Raw genomic sequence first — 16335 nt, 5'->3', positions numbered from 1 at the left:
ACTGCCATGGGCCCTGGATGGGTGGGGACTGGGAGCCCCGGCGAGGGCTCTCACGGGACATACATGGAGGTCCTCCGGCCTCTATTCCCCCCTCCTTGCCTGTCCCCTCTGAGCTCCCGCCTAGGCAGTGGCCCGCAATGCAGCAGCAGAAGGAGCTGCGGAGCCTGCCGGGAACCTGGGAGGAAGCAGGAGAAAGGAACGTTCCAGGCTCACTCCTTGAACCCTGGAGGGCTGTAGCCAAATACCCACAGGGCCCTGCCAGGAAGGACAGAGCCCACTTGTGGAGCGTGTCCCCAGCCTGTGGAATCCCCAGCACTTAAGAGCCCTGAGCGGCAGGTGGCCTGGGGGACCAGTCCCTCCATCCAGGCCCTGCAATCCTGCCCTCTCCTCTCCTTGGCCTTTTCTGCCACTCAGATTGCTGCCTCCTCTTCCTGCCTTCTCTTTGCACCCTCTGTCTGCAACCTCCTGCCAGCCTGGGGGCCTCAGCTGCCTAAGGAAAGTGAGTGGTGGGCTCTCCCATCTCGGGAAGGTGCTGGCCAGCATTGGTCAGTGGGGCACAGAGACTCCGCAGAGCCAGACGCCTGGGGCGAACTGAGCCCCCAGAGACTGGGAGACACGGGAGGAGACCTCTGGGCTCCCCTCCCACCCAGAGTCTCCGGGCTTCCCCCTCAAAGGGATGAAAAGCAGCCTGCGTGGGGTGCAGAGAGACGGCCGAGCCTGAGCTGTCACCCACGGGCAAAACTCAGCCTGCGGCAGGCGCTCGGTGCTCGTGGCTGTAACCACGGCCTCTAACAATTCAACACTGACACTTCCGCCGCGACGGGCTCTGTGCAGAAAAGGAATTAGCCTAGACAGGGAACAAAATTATGGCATAGAAATGAAGGCTTATTCGTGGGCAAGTCACCCAAAGTTGTGGTGTGCTTGTTGATTGATGGATGGCTCTGTGTTCTCACTGCTTGGTGAGGCCTGCCTGCCACACCCACCCAGGTGGCCCCTGGGACCCCTGCTGTGCAGGCCCCACCCTCATCTGCACCCTAGGGGCATCCAGAAGCATCCTGAGCCTCTATCATCCATCACTCTACTTTGGCGGCTACTAACTACCTTTCCAGACCCCTGGCCCCTCCCTAACCCGCCTGGGCCACATAGGGTGACTGTAATTCTCACACATGCACCCCGCTTCCAGGCCTTTCTTTATGCTTCCCCTGTGCCTGAAATGAGGATGTCCCTCCTCCCCCACCCCCGCCCAGGCCAGGCTGAGCTCACTCCCTCTGAGCTCCCAACGCCCTCCCGGTGTGCAGAACTTAGCCTGCACCCGGGGATTGCTGCCACGTTTACGTTGTCCTGATTTCACCCGGTTCTCTCCAGGCGAGAGGCCAGCGCTGCTCCGCAGGACTGGGCACAGTGGGAGAAGAACGAGCCGCCGCTGAGATGGAGAAACTGCCCTGTAGGTGGGAGTGGAGCTGGGTGCGCCCTGGCGAGCAGCAGCCTGCACACGGGAGCGGACACAGTGGAGGGCTCTAGGCCAGCGCTTTCTGCATAGGTGAGCGGGTCCTGTGTCTGTGTCCAGGGCGGTGGCCGCCCCCTCTTGCAGCCAGGGAGCACTTGAAGAGGGGCTGGTGTGGCTGAGGAATGCAAATCTTGCTTTTATTTCATTGTGATTCGTGTGGGTGGCAGCACTGGGTCTGAGGCCACTGTCCTGCCCACTGGCTCCTGTGTGCACGCCCACACGTGGATGCGTCCCGCAGGGGGTGCACACGCACCGCGGGCTCGCCTGTGTGGCAGGGTTGCACGCTGTATCCCCCGGTGTGGGGCTGCTGTGTGGTTTCAGTGAGGGCACAACAGCAGGGGAGGGGGACAAAGGGGCCATTGTCCCACATTCCCAACTCAGGCCCTCCCTCCCTCTGACATCACAGCCCCCATAAATAGGGCTGCCCAGACCCTCTCCCTAAGACCCCACTGCCCCCAGCACTGCTCTGCGGGACTCGCCTTGATCTGCCCTGTGAGAAGGACTGAGCGCCTATGGCTGATTTTCCAAGCGGCTCCATATGGAAACTTCTAGAAAGGGAAGACATTTCCTTTGGGTTTTTGTTTTTGCTGCGGTCTCGGATTGCTGGCCCTGTGGCAGGATTGTCTGGAGCAGGAAGAGGGTGGATTTAGCCCCTGTTTTTCTTCCAGCGTCTTAGCCTCAGCTTCCCCTGTGCCTCTGAGACTTTTCTGGATGGACAGGGCTGGATGCAGCTGAGAGAGGAGAGGCTGGGAGAGGGTTTCCTAGCTGGAAGGCAGTGGCTTTGGCTTGAGGGAGGCGTGGGGGCTGTGTGTGTTCCTGAGCGGGCATTCAGGAAGGAGGCCTGTGCTGGGGGCTGAGTGGGGGAGGGGTGCCTCCGAGGTCCCTTCTGAGCTGTTGGGGGTGCCCTGACCACCTCCCCGGTTCACAGGGGCCCTGCGTGTGTGTGTGTGTGTGTGTGTTGGGGTGGGTGGGCGTCTGTACGTGATACAGGTGAGCCCTGAGAATTTGGGGGCCGTGGCATTAGGGACCATGAGTGCCCAAGCCTGACGGAGGGCACAGGAGACTCTGCGTGAATGCGGATGAATGGGGGAACAGGGCAAGTGTGGGGGAATTCGGAGACGCTGACTGGGGGAGGCCCCCCGCCCGAGCCCCAGCACCAGTGGGAGCCATGGTGCGGGCAGAGGCTGTTCCGTCACCTCGTGCTGCTCTGCACGACGCACCGCAGCAGGCCAAGGGCAGGTCGGGGACCCGGGAGGCGAGACCCCGCAAGAAGGCCAGCCCTTGGCTAGGAGGGCGACGGGCCCTTACACACCGGCACAGGCAAGATCAGGCCTGCAGGGAGGTGAGTTGGCACTCGCAGGTGCCAAAGTGGGGCTTTTCTTGCATGCAACGCGGGGGAGTCAGAAGGGCAGAGAAGAGAGGAAGAGGAGGAAAGCCGTGGCGGAGACCAAAGCACAACCAGGTCACAGGTTCAAGGTCTAGGGCTTCAATGCCGTGGGGCAGACTCTCCTGGCTCTGCAGCCTTCCCGGCTGCGCGCACGGAGGTCTCAAGGAGCAGGTGCTTCGTAGAAAGCAAGGAAAGGAACAGAGTTCTGGGGTGGGTCGGCCTTCTGGTGGAGACAGGAAGAGCCATGGAGCCAGCACCTCCCCGATAAAAACAGACACAAGCCCCAGCTTTCTGCATTTTCCAGTGCCCATTAAAAATAATAATACACAAGTAAAACCCATGTGTATAATGTCTTTTACTGAACACACTCTATCCCCAAATATGATCACTTAAGCCTTTCCCACATCTCCATTGGCGCCAGCCACATTTCAAGTGCCCTGGGGTCCCGTGTGGCCAGTAGCTGCCCTGGCTGGATGTGCAAGTTCATGGGGAGAGAATGAACTTCCCACAAGGCACAGAGGGAGACGCAGGCTCTCAGTGCGGCTCTGAGGGAGCAGGAAGACCCTGCGGGCCTCTGTTCCCAGGGGTCCCGCGGGGGCTTGGATGGAGGTGTCTCCAGGCTCGGCAGCTGCCCGCACACTGGTGCCCAGGTTCCCACGCCAGCCCCATACGGCAGGTATGAGTCTCAGCATGTGAGTCATCTGACTGTGGCTGGAGGAGCCAGCGGCAGGGTGGCCAGACTGTGATGACTGGAGTCCTGCTAGGGGAGCCGTGCGTCTGGGGGCTGGGGCCGCCTGTGCCCGCAGGCCAGGCCGATGGGGACGTGATGACATCTGGAGAGCCAGGCCACACACAGGGCGATGCTTAGGGTGGCAGTGGGGGCCACATGGGCAGTGCCACTGGTGGGACTGGAGGAGACGGTGGGGGAGGGGGTGGAGACAGGGAGGGGGTGTTGCTGGCATGTTTTTTCAGGAGTGCGGGGGTAGGGGTGACGGCTAGGTAGGACCCTGCCCATCTGGGAGGGGCAGCTGCCTCGCCAGCCTGGGGTTGCTGGTGTGTGTGTGCCCGGGCACAGCCCTGTGTCCTCAGCAGTCACGCCATCCTCCCAGCTACTTGTCTGGACCACTTCCTCTTGGGCCGGCAGCCAGGCTCCCGTGTGCTCCTGGGAACTGGACAGGGAGGAAGGCGTGGCCAAGACCCCAAGGCAAGGCTGGGAAGCAGAGGGAAGGGGGGCGGGCCTCCCACTTCTATCCTTGGCCAGCACAGGAAGGGCACAGGGGAAGCCAGAGAGGAGGGAGAGGAGACAGGGACAGGGGAGGAGTCCGCTCCCAGCCTCCTCTGGGGCTGCCTGGTTTGCTTCAGAGGAGCCCAGGAAACAGGAGGCAGGAGCCGCAGATGAGAGGCCATGGGGTTGCCAGGTGGGGGCAGGCCCCTGAAGGCCTCAGGGAGCATGCGCCCTGCCTGCCTCTGGAAATGCCTGTGGGGTCGCTGTTCAGTGGCTCTGGGAACTGAGCAGGGGGCTCACCAGAGGGCAGTGGCTGGGCTCAGCTCCTGTGGGGGGTGGGGGGCGGGGGTAGGGGGCAGGAGGAGCAACTTCCTCCAGAACCCTGAGCAAGCCCGGACACTGATCTCCCTCAGAAGGGCTTTCCTGAGCACCCTCTGTGTGCAGACGCTGCACCTCCTGGGGCCACAGACCATGCTGGGCAGAGGATGTGGACAAGAGGACCCAGACAGGTGCCCCTCTCAGAGAAGGGGCTGGGAGGGGGTGCGCAGGGAGGGAGCCTGGGAGCTGCGGGTCCCAGGAGCTCAGGGAAGGCCTCTCTGAGGAGGGGCCATTTGGGCAGAGCCCTGCACTGCGGAGGGCGAGAGGACCCTGGAGCACTGGGGGGGGTCCCAGCAGAGGGAAGGGGAGAGGCCTGGTGGGTGGCTACCTGGCCCTCGTTGGGATTCTCATGGCCGTGTGTCCCAGGCCCTCTGCAGTGTCCTGTCTATCTGCGCCCTCTGGGGTTAGCCTCCTGGTGGCACAGCGGCCCACTTGCTGAGGTCCTCTGGGAAACAACCTTGGGCCTCCTCACAGCCAGCTGAGCTCCCCGGGACTCCCATGGGGACACAGGACATGGGCGAGGAGGGTTCTCAGCTCTGCCAGACCCTGGGACTCTGCTCCGCCAGCCGAGGGCATCGAGATCCTGCGTTCCCTCCTCTCTCCACGTGTCTATGTCAGCTTCTCCCCCGACACAAGGCACAGAGGGACTCTCCCTCCAGGGGGTCCGGGCAGCTGTCAACGGACTCCATATACAATCTCCCAGCTCTCCTGACCCCCAGACCCTCCCCCCATCTCTCCCTCCTGGGGGCAGTCACAGGCAGATTGGCCAGGTTCCACCCTGCACTGCTCACTCGCTGTCCCTAGGCCTCAGCCTCCTGGTCCACGGGATATCGGCCCAGGCACCCCTTACTGTCAGGTCCATGAGAAGGCCATACAGGTCCTCCCCTCTTTCTTCCAGAGGTTTGCAGAAACAGCAAAATGCTACGAGCCCCAAGGTCAGCTGGGAGCCAGTGTCGGGCTCTGGCAGCAGGGAGGTGCGCGGGGAGGCTGCGGGGGATGGGGGGAGGTCAGGCAACCACAGAGCAGCAGAGGAGCAGGTGTTTATTCTGGGGGTCCTCACCCCGCTCCACCCCTCCTCTCTCTGCTGGTCCAAAGACCCTGGGGGCCAGCTGGGCCAAGAGCCGGAATCACCAGGTGGGAGGTGGCCAAGACGGTCTCTGCGTGGAGAGAGAGGGGGGTAAAGCCAGGGTTGGAACTGAAGCAGCAGTGGGGAGGCAGACGCTGGCCTCCTCTAACCCTCCGACCCCAACGCAGCACCCGGAACTGTGCAGCCACGGCCCTGGCATCCACCATCACCTGCCCAGCCTCATTTCCAGAAGTGAGGTTGGCACCGCCCAGCTGCACCCACCTGTCTGGGCTCTCAGTGCTGGTCCAGGATGAGGGGCACCTGGGCGCTGTCCACCCGAGGAGGCATCCGCTCACCCGTGCGCACGTTGAACATGGGCAGGGTGGAGAGTGGCCGGGGCACCTCGCGGCTGGCTGCCATCTGCCGCAGCTCCTCCGTGTTCTCGTGGATGGTGCAATGGTGGACCATCTGGATGCTGGTGGCACAGGGCGGGGCGGGGGCAGTGGTCAGCCTGAGCCAGGCCCGCAGGGCCCAGCCTAGCACTGCTGCGGAGCCACACGGTGGTGTGGGAGAAAAGAACAAACTTGCCATTTGGCGCCTACTCAGTGCATAGAGGCGTGGGCTGTGGGTGCGGACAGCCTGCGTTCAAAGCCGGATGTCCGGGGTGAGTTGTCTAACCAGGCTGTGCCTCACTCTCCTCAACTGTAAGACGGAGCTCCCAGTACCCTCTCCCGGGACTGCTGTCAAGATTAGAGAATGCGGTTCGCCCTTGGAGGGCGGCCGGGGGGCCCGTGGATGCTGCAGTGTGGACTGATGGCCCCGCAGTGCCCACGCCTGCAGCGGCCACCTTTCTGGGTGTCTTCCGCTCCCCTCTCCACAGCTTCTCCAGCCTCTGAGCCCTAACTCCTCCCCTTCCCCTCCCTGGCGAGTCCGCCTCCTCCTCCTCCTCCACTCATCTCCTAGCTGTGCTCAGACCAGCTCCCCTTCCAGGAACACCTGCCCGCATCCAGCCAGCCGGCAGTGGCAGCATCTCATCCTGTGGCTCCTCCTGCTGCCCTTTGAGCTCTGGCTCCCTCCCTGTCCCCGCCCCCACCATGTCCGGTCCCGGCTCTGTTCCAGACCAGGGCTCCTCAAGGCCCATCCCAGCAGCCCTGAGTGGCCACACCCACCCGGAAGTCCTTGCTGGCTCCCCCCCAGATCCTCCTCATTCTCACGGATTTGCTTTTGCAGGGTCGCACAGCCGTCAAACAGGAGGACTGGCTTTGGGTTTGACTCTGGGCTGTGTGGCTCATCGACTGTGTGACCTTGGGCAAGTTACTTAACCACCTCGTGCCTCAGTTTCCTCCAGTGTAAGACAGGTGCACAAGGTAAGTGAGCTAACAGAGGAAAAGCACTTAGGACATCCCCTGCTCAGGCTCACAGCTAGCCGCAGCTGTTCCTGGAGGGAGCCGTCAGCTGCTGGTGCCACCGGCACACTGTTCCCTGCCAGCAAGCTCACTGACCGACCTGGCCTCCGGTGGACAGGTGCTTCCACACCCCTTCTCCACCTCGCCCGGCCCGGGGACATGTCTCCAGACTACGCGATGCCAGGTCAAATGGAGCAGGCACGTTTCATTATAAGAAATAAGAAGGCCCCAGGCAGATGCGGAATTCCCCACCCCCATCTGAGGACAGGGACTCCAGTAAGAAACCGAGAAAGCAGACCGTGTCCCGCTTCACACGGTACGGCCCGTCTGGCCCGTGCTGGGAAGAGGCGGAGACGCCATCGCAGGCTAGGGGAGGGTCAACATGAGCTCTTGAGTCTGGAATTTGGCACGCGGAGTTGTGCAAAACACAATTTTCCATTCCCAGGCCAGGGGAGACAGAGGGGGGAAGAGCAGAGCAGTGCCCGGAGGCCGGGATGGAGGGAGTCAGCAGGTGGTGTCCTGGGCCCTCGCTGGCAGGGGCTGGGTCAGTGGGCCCCTCCCCGCCCCTGGCCCCACAGCTGCACCTCAGCACTCTGGCAACGCACAGGTGGAAAGAATATTCTGGGGGCTGTTTTCCTAGAGTGAGAGCAGAAGCCAGGCCCTGCCATGCTTTCCCCACAGCCCTTCCACATCAGCACTTGGGCAGGCTTCCCTGCACACACACATGTACGCACACACGCACACACAAACATGTACACACACATGTACGCGCACACACACGTACGCGCACACACCCATGCATGGGCACAAACATGCCCCCAACTTTACCCATACCCCCTCCACCTCCCACATAGAGCCCTGCATCCCGCCCCCCCCCCGCCCCCTCCCACACACAGGAGAGCGTCATCCAGGCTTGGAGGATTTTGTGACCAATTCTGTCTGATACAGGTGATTAACAGGTAGCAGAATCACAAGGTGTGGGCAACTTGAGAAATGGCAGATACTGAGCAAGCAAAAAAAAAATGGATTTTGCAGCAATAAATCAACACAAACTTCAGTCCAGCCAGAGCCAATATCACTCGTGGTAACACTGGTTATTGATTCCAAATGGCTGGAGGAAGCAGACTGTCCTGACAACATCGGAGCTTGTAAGCCTGACCCGGGTGGGGCCGGCGCTGTGGCGTAGTGGGTAAAGCCTCCGCCTGCAGTGCCGGCATCCCATATGGGCGCCGATTCTAGTCCCGGCTGCTCCACTTCCGAACCAGCTCTCTGCTGTGGCCTGGGAAAGCAGCAGACGATGGCCCAAGTGCTTGGGCCCCTGACTCACGTGGGAGACCGGGAAGAAGCAGCTCCTGGCTTCGGACTGGTCCACCCCTGGCCATTGCAGCCATTTGAGGAGGGAACCAATGGAGGGAAGACCTTTCTGTCTGAAACTCTGCCTTTCAAATAAATAAATAAAGTGAAACCTTTAACCAATGTGTATAGAAAGTTACCCAAGGACTTATTTGGACTTGCCTAGATCAAGAGTTGATTTCCCCATTACACACGTTCCCCATTATAATCCCTAAGTGTTGCCATAATTCTGATTTTTCAAATGTTCATGTTCTTTAATTCAGTAGTTCAGAGAGCCAGCGGGTCAAGACGGAGGGCTCAAAGTGGTGAGGTGAAGCCTGGGGACTCGGGGTGCGTGTTTGGCCCTGCTGTGAGCTTACCGGTTGGGACACCCACACCCACACCCAATTTGGGTACCTGGGTTTGGGTCCTGACTCTCCTACAGATTCTAGCTTCCTGCTGCTGCTGTGCACCCTGGGAGGCAGCAGGTGTTGGCTCAGGGAGCTGAGTCCCTGCCACCCACATGTCCATTTGGGAGACCCCGAGGGGCTCCTGGCTTCAGCCTGGCCCAGCCCTTGCTTTCATGGGCATTTGGGTAGTGAACCAGCCAATGGAAGATTTCTCTCTCTCTCCCTCTCTCCCTCTCTCTCTCTCTCTTTCTCTCTCCCCTTCCTCCCCACCCCCTGCCTTTCAAATGAAAACAAAAATTTTAAACGGGAGTCAAAACACCTTGAAATCTGCTGTACCACCAAACACACACACACACGTGCACACACACGTGTACACACACAGAGACACACACAGTGTGGGCACGCCCTTCTCCATTGCACAGCCACAGCCTCCTCTGCAGGGCACCTGACATCCCCTGGCTACCCCTCCCCAGAGGGAGGGAACAATGGGCCACTGTGACCCCTGCAGGGTTCTGGTGGCTTCACAATGTCCCCCTGAGGTCATCAGACAGTTAAGCTGACTACCCGTGGTGCCCCCCAGCACAAGTCTGCGGAGGCCAGCTGTGGGCGATCATCCTTGGTCCTCCCTCTGGCCAGCCAGGGGAAGGCAAGGGCTGGAGCCCCACAAGGAAGCCTCTGAGGGCAGCAGGAGCTGGGACATCTCTCACCCACCCACCGAGGAGCAGCCCAGGGGAGACTGCCAGCTGCCACCCTGGAGGTCCTCTCCCCCAGTGAAGCCCAGGAAGAGATGCAGAAAGACCCTCCTGTGCTGCCTGCATCGGCGCCCTTGGCCTCAGACGCCAGCCTGGGTGGAAGCCATCAGGCCAGCACCTCGGGACTCACCAACAACGAGACCGGGCCCCGCAGCTACCCCAAAATCCACCGGAAGCCCAGCATGTCCAAAGTGATCCTGGGGGTTCTGGCCAACAAAGGGAAACGCAGCCGCGTGTCTCAGGCCACGCTGAAGAAGGCGGTGGCTGCCACTGGCTACAACATGGCCCGCAACACCGGGCGCTTCAAGCTCGCACTCACCAAGCTGGTGGACAAGGGGATGCTCAAGCAGGTGACCGGCAAGGGTGCCTCGGGCTCCTTCCGCCTGAGCAGAAAGCAAGCCTCCAAGTTCAAGCTCAAGGGCAAGAGACAGCAGCAGCGGCGGAAGTCTGGGCAGCGCCGGTCTAGACAGCCCAAGTCCCTGCTGAGCTCCACAGAGGGTCAAAAACAGCTTATCAAAGGGGTTCGCAGGGTGGCCAAATGCAGCCACAATTAACGAGGCAGGTCAGGCCAGCGAGCAAGGATGCCCGGCCCGCCTGTAGGCTCAGCGCACAGCGAGAATAAAAGGAGCCTAACATTTCACACTTGCCTCCTGGAATCTTTGGGGCTCGAGGGAACGGAAAAGGTGGGGGCCAGGTGAAGCCCTTGGACGGTGGATTTGGGCCGGGTTGGCGGAGCTGAGAGCAGCCACGGACCTCTGCTGGCCCAGCCACCGCCTCCTGCAGGTGTAGTATGTGAGGCTGGAGAGGGTGATGGCAGCGAGAGTACAGCAGAACCCGGCCTGCACCCTTGGGTGTCTGGCGCACGGTGGGAGTGGCCACAGGGTGCACCTGCTGGGGGCCTCTTAAGTTTCTTCTCAAGCCCTTCCCCCAGGGTGGCCACGGGTCCCCTTTGCCCGACCACAACACACTGTTCTCTGGGGACCAGGACAGAGGACAACAAAGACGAGACATAGGCCCAGCAGCTGGCCCTGGGCTAGGGCTCAGCAGTCCCCGAGGGCTCCTCCATCTGTCGCCCCCTCCTCCAGGAATCTGGTTTGTCTCTGCTGCCCATGGAGGTTGGAGGCTCCAAGCAGACATCCCAGGGGGTCCCCACCCAGCCCCCAGCTTTCCCCTACTCACTCAGAAGTGGCCAGATCTCTCTTCAGCCTGCAGGAAAGCAAGGGAGACGTTAGTCCCGCTCAGGACTTTGCCTCGTGGTGCCCTGGGGGCTCACATGTCCAGGGGTCTGCATGCCGTTATCCACACCCTTGTCCTGGTGCCAGGCCAAGCAGGACTCCCAGGAACTGCCCAGAAAGGGGTCTAGAACTCCTTTCCCAGCTGAGAACCCCACTGCTGGAGGGATCTGTCCCCACGAAGCCCAAGCGCCAGCCACAAAGGGGCCCGCGGGTGTGAGGACCGGCAGGTGTTCTCCCTGCCCCCCCCAGCACTCACCGCCCCTCCCGTCGGCAGCACATGATGTAGGCCAGCAGCAGGGCGAGCAGCAGGGCCACCAGCAGGGGCACCAGCAGGGTGACCAGGGCGTCTGCCAGGAAGTCTCTGGCAGTGGCCTCAGTGGGAGGGCAGAAGAAGGGGTCGTGCTCCAGAATCCCATCGCCTGGGGTGGGCACCTCATCCGCCGGCTCTGGCACTGACGTATCCACCTGCACAGGGAGCCAGGGCTGACCCAGGAGTGACTGGCTGGACACAGAGACTCCAGGGGAAAGGGCAGGATTTCTGGGGCCATCTTGCCCCTTGTCCCAAGCAAGCACAGGGCGTCCTCCTGCCTGCCTGCCTCACTGCCTCAGCTCATGTGACCTCACCAGACAGGCACGGGGACCAGGAGCCAGGAATTCTAGGAAAGGCAGGACAGCACAATGGTTAGTGCACACCTCTAAAGTCTGACTGCCTGGTTCAAATCCTGACTCCAGCCAGCGCTCGGCTGACAACTTGCTCTGCGTGCCTGTTTCCTGTGAAGTCAAAACGATAACTGCAGTGCCTGCCCTCCGCCCCCCCCCCCCCCATCCCAATGGTTGCAGGCTAAGACATGATTGGATGGTGACTGACACATAGTCAGGGCTCAAGAAAGTTGTCATTGTCATACCTGTAGAACCCAGGCGAGTCCCAGCCCTACCGGCCAATCCGCAGGAACGGAGCGTGGCCGTGGCTTCCAGGCCAGGGAGACAGGTTTCCCAGGGCACCATATCCCTGAGCTGCAGTGAGCATCTTTGGTTTGCACCATGGAGAGCCGGCTGCTCCTAACTGCAGGCAGGCTTGTTAGGCGACACTAGGTGACACCTCAGAAGGGTGCAGACTGGGAGGTCGGGAGGAAGGTTTAGGAACCACCCTCTGCGTAGAGGAGTGCGGGAGCCCTTGGGTCCCCAGATCTGAGACACACGGATTTGGAGAGCCCCTATGAGCGGATTATAGACTCTGCCGCCCTCTTGTGGCACAAGGTGGAACTTCAGAGAGTGAGAGAGCTCAAGATTAAGAGACCCTTCAGGGAAAGAAATAGGGCTGGAGAACTCAGAGACCCGCATGTGAAGTGGGTGGGGACCGGGATTGTGATGGGCGCCCTGCCCCACCCCCACCCCAGGAGCCAGGGTCCTCCTTGCTCACCAGGGACACATTGCACCAGTCAATGCGGAAATGAGGCGCCAAGGTGTCGTAGCAGGACAGAAGCGGAGGCTGGCCCCGGGCACAGCGGGCGTGGCTGTCAGGGGACGCCACCATCTTCAGGCAGGTGGAGAAGGGTGAGGCGGAGCCCACCTTGATATATACCCTGGGCCCAGATAGAAGCCACCGTCAGCAGAGTCGGGGTGGGGAGGCACAGGCGGCTTCAGCCTATCCTGAGCTTGGGCTGCTGTTACCCAGAGCATCCCACACTCAGAGGCGGCCCCAGACCACAGGAAAGTCCTCTGTGGGTGGACATGTCCTCATGGGATATCGGGGTGCAGAGCAAGTAGGGTCTGGGATCAGGAAGCACAAGAGGGTGATGAGGAGGCGCTGGAGAGTAGTAGACAGAGGTGTGAGGCTGGGAGTTGAAGATGGACACCATGAGGGCACAGAATGGTGTACAAAACCCACCTGGAACCCAGGGAGCCTCCTATTCTATGCCCAGCACCAGACCAAAGGCCAGCTGCCTCCTCCAGGAAGCCCTTGTGGGTTTCACGCCTACCCTTCCTTTTGGCCCCCAATGGGAAGGGGGACACGGCCCCCACGATCCAAGGCTGAAGTGATGTTGAGCAGCTTGAGCTCGCCGGGCTCCCAGAGCCCCGCCAAGGCCGTGAGGAAGTGGCTGGCAGGTGTCGGGGGCAGCACCTCTTCCACATCGTGGCTACGCACCAGGAACTCAGTCTGGTAGGGCAGTGGGGACCCTGGGCAGGTGGCGGGGGTGCATCTCAGACCACATGGACCTCAGCTGCCCCCAGACCTTCCCCGAGCATCCTCAGGCTCCTCCTCACACCCCTTGCTGCCCTCCCACACCCTCCACGCCCCGAGCCCCAAGGTTCTTCCCCCACGCTCACAGCCTCCACGCCTTGCCCAAGGCCTGTCCCGGCTCTGTCTGCAGAGCGTCTGTCCCTCCTCCCCACTGCCCTCCAAGTCGCCACCTCCCTTCCCAGGGGAGACCCCCCCAAAACTGTGGTTGGTGGGGGAGCAGGGGAGCTGGGCAGGAGGTACCTTCTGGGTCCCGGATCAGCAGCACCAGGCTCTGTCGGGCGGTGTCAAAGCTGTCGCGGTTGTAGGCAGTGACCTGGGAGGGAGTGAGGACAAGGGCTGAGCGGTGATTTTAAGCAGGACCTGCCATGACTTGTGGGAGGGGTCTCACCCCCCAGGACCGGGGCCCCAAATTAGACATGTAAATGACATGCAAATGAAGGCAGACAAAACTCCAATCCCAGCTGGCAGGGCCCCGCCCACTCGTCCCCTTGAGGTTCACAGGTACCTCGATGACCTGGCGTCCCCGATCCTCTGGGGTGGCTGCGCCATACAGGAAGCCAGGGTGGTGGGGGCTGCGCTGGGTGTAGCGGAGCCACCGAGGCAGGTCTGGGTGTCCTTGGAGGTGGGCATGGTAGGTGACGGGGACGGTGGCTGGGGCAGCTGGTGGAACAGGGAGAGGGCATTGGAAGCCTGACGGGAACCTGGGGAGAGGCAGCCCAGCCAGCCCCTGCCGCCTGGCCCCACTCACCGTGCTCTGGGAGGTGCAGGAAGCTCGTAGGCTCCAAGGTATGCACGAAGACGCGGCCCACAAGCGGGTACAGGGTGGTCTGCTGGGCCTCGGTGCCCCCCGGGCCCGCCAGGCAGCCTGTGTAGGGGGCCCCAGCAGCCTCAGACACAGGGCTCTCCCAGGAAAGCAGGGGCGGGGCCTGCCTTAATCCAAACCCAGACCTGGCATGGATTCACGGGCAGACACCCCTTCCCCGCCCCAAAAAACTTTTCTACCCCTCGTTCCCCTGCCGGGGGGTCACGGTGGGCAGGCACTGATGTGTGACCAGGAGGTGTGTGTGTGTGTTTGCGTGTGCGTTGAGGGCACTTAGAACCACACAACAGCACGGGAGGAGCCTTCCCAGGACAAGGGGCAGCCACCCTGGGACCCGGCACACACACCCCCACCGCCTTTCCGAATAAACAGGGAGCAGAGGCTGCCATCCAGCCGAGGGGCCCTGCCCCAGTCACCACCCCCTTCCCTGTCAGGGCCAAATTTAGCCTGGGCCCCACAGGGCAGAGCCCCAGCCAGCCCTTTAAAGGGCCCACGTCCCTGCAGGGGCCTGTGCTTCAGGCCCACCCCAGCCCTAGGACCCCGCCAGCCCCCAGCGCTCCCAGCCCCCGCACCCTGGGGCCCAGCTCCTCAGCCTGCTCAGAGCCCCTGGCCACCTCGCGTGAACACCCACAGTTCCTTCGGCCCCTCCCTTGAGGCCCTCTCATACTGCAGCTCATCACCCCGACTCCCAGCCCCTCCAGGACCCCCTCCCCGCCTCCGGAGAAGACCCCGACTTGCCCACAAGGAGAGGGAGACAGAGGAGTGCGGCCGCCGCCATGGCTGCCCGGCCAGCTGGCCCCATGAGTGACAGAGACAGGGGCGGGAGGAGGGGAGGGGAGGGAGGGAGGGACAAGGAGGTGTCCCTGAGCAATTGGGTCCCAGCTTCAGCCAGGGGGCCTTGCCCTCCCTGCCCAGAGCGGGCCCTGAATCTGGGTAGACACTGCCCCCACGCCCCATGTCCCTCCCACCTTCTCCTCCCAGGGGTCCCACACTCACCCTGGGACCCGCGATGGCTCCCACTGCCCCCGCTTCCCAGCTGACAGCTTTCTAATCCTTCTGAGCCTGACCGTCCACCCCTAGAATCCCCTCATCTCCTCCCCGCACGCACCCCCAAGCCCTCAGGCTCCCCTCCAGCCCCAGGCAGCCCCTCCCTGGCTTCCAGCACTCCCTGGACCTGGGGTTCCCTTCCTGCCTTCACCCCCCTGGCCACCTTCTACCCCCTTTGCAAGACCCTGCACAGGTAGCCCCTGTGCCATCGCTGACCTCCCGCCTTCTCCAGAGCCAGGCAGGTGCCTGGGTGCCGGGTGCACAGCCTCCCCACGTGGCACTGCGGCCCTGCACTGTGGAGGGGGCCGTGGGACAGCTTCCTTAGCAGTGAAAGATGATGGCCGGTCTCCCAGCCCGCATCCCCAGACCAGCCAGGCAGACAGTGAGTGCAGGAGGTGCCCCCTGCTGGCTCAGGGACTGGGGCTCTGAGACCCCAGTGCCACTTCCGGGAGATGCGACCCTGAGTGAGTGAGTCACCGGCCACCTCTCAGCCTCTGCTTCCACGACTGCACCTGGCACCCACAGTGCTCGCTCCTGGGTGTCATTGTGGGGACTCCCCGCAAGAACCAGCGCAGTGCCACAGGGCACCTGCCGCACGTGCCGGGACCCGAGTGCACAGAGGGGAGCACGCAGCCTGCGTGCAGATGGGTGACCACAGCCGGCCTGGCCTGTCGCCGTGCACACACGGCAGTTCCACGACACACATGCCACTGCTGTCCCCATGTAGAGATGGTAAGACTGATGCATGGGAGGGTAGCGCTTCCCCCAGGCCACGAGACACTAAATGCACACCAACTGCTCAGCCTGGTGCCTGACTTCAGGCACCACCTCCCCCTGCTTCCTGCCTTGGCCCTGGTGTGAAGATGGTGGGGTGCCCGTCTCTCTAGGGCTCCCCCCCAGAGCAGGCGGACAGGCAGTGTCCCCAGGGCCCCAGGAAGGAGGCAGGGCCCCAGGGCTGTCAGGGCTCTACTCTGCCGGCTTACCCACACCGGATGCCTGCAGACTGGGGCGACCGGTGCGCAGCTGACTTAGCTCTTGTCCCTTGCTCTTTCTCGCCCCACCTGATCACCCCATGGGTCCCTGCAGAGCCACCGGATTCCAGAGTCAGCGTCTGCTCGGTCTCCCAGGCAGGTGCTTGCCCCAGCATCCCCCTGGCGTCGTCTCCGCCTCCCCAGAGCTGGAGGGAAAGAGGAGGAAAGGTCCTGGAGGCAGAGGCTGAGGGCGGGGGCGGCGGGGAGTGGGCGGAGGTGCCAGGGCTGGGCAGCTGCCCAGGCTTCTGTCCCTGCGTCTCCAGGTCACTCCCCCCTCCCTCCTGCTGCTGCCCCTGCTATTTTTGGAGCTGCCCACTCACACCCTCCACTGTCTTAAGGTGGCAGTGTCTGCACCCAGTGGCACCAGGCCCCACCGAGGCTAGCATGCCCTAATGTAAGAACTGAGCATTTTCCCCTTATGCTCCCCACGTGTCCCCCAATTCAGGGGGCCAGGGAGGTCCCAAGGAGCCAATTGGAAGCCTCGGAAAAGCCTCCCC

The 16335-nt window shown here is 62.3% G+C and overlaps 2 protein-coding genes across 2 annotated transcripts; one reads left to right on the top strand and one right to left on the bottom strand.

The window, feature by feature from the left end:
* Positions 1-4497: 4497 nt before the first annotated feature.
* On the bottom strand, positions 4498-13895 carry SGCA (sarcoglycan alpha). Its single transcript, XM_062175075.1, has 10 exons — positions 13889-13895; positions 13689-13805; positions 13446-13600; positions 13181-13253; positions 12678-12876; positions 12119-12281; positions 10955-11163; positions 10643-10669; positions 5846-6038; positions 4498-5654 (listed from the first exon to the last, which is right to left on the bottom strand). The coding sequence occupies exons 1-9, from the start codon at positions 13893-13895 to the stop codon at positions 5858-5860; spliced, it is 1131 nt and encodes a 376-aa protein (XP_062031059.1). The 3' UTR covers positions 4498-5654; positions 5846-5857.
* LOC133777232 (spermatid-specific linker histone H1-like protein) lies at positions 8743-10084 on the top strand. Its single transcript, XM_062216715.1, has one exon. The coding sequence runs from the start codon at positions 9499-9501 to the stop codon at positions 10015-10017; it is 519 nt and encodes a 172-aa protein (XP_062072699.1). The 5' UTR covers positions 8743-9498; the 3' UTR covers positions 10018-10084.
* Positions 13896-16335: the final 2440 nt, after the last annotated feature.

This window comes from Lepus europaeus, chromosome 18, assembly GCF_033115175.1.
Source record: "Lepus europaeus isolate LE1 chromosome 18, mLepTim1.pri, whole genome shotgun sequence".
Taxonomy (NCBI): domain Eukaryota; kingdom Metazoa; phylum Chordata; class Mammalia; order Lagomorpha; family Leporidae; genus Lepus; species Lepus europaeus.
Note: the sequence above shows the minus strand (reverse complement) of the source record. Positions and strands in the feature narration are given on the sequence as shown.

Bases quoted from the DNA above. Each gene is read 5' to 3' on its own strand.
- SGCA (XM_062175075.1), bottom strand. The intron at 13,601-13,688 runs GTGAGTGGGGCC...CTGTTCCACCAG, and splicing joins CCTGCACCTCCCAGAGCACG to CTGCCCCAGCCACCGTCCCC. The intron at 12,877-13,180 runs GTACCTCCTGCC...CCACCTGCCCAG, and splicing joins GCTGATCCGGGACCCAGAAG to GGTCCCCACTGCCCTACCAG.
- LOC133777232 (XM_062216715.1), top strand. From the start codon at position 9,499: ATGCAGAAAGACCCTCCTGTGCTGCCTGCATCGGCGCCCTTGGCCTCA.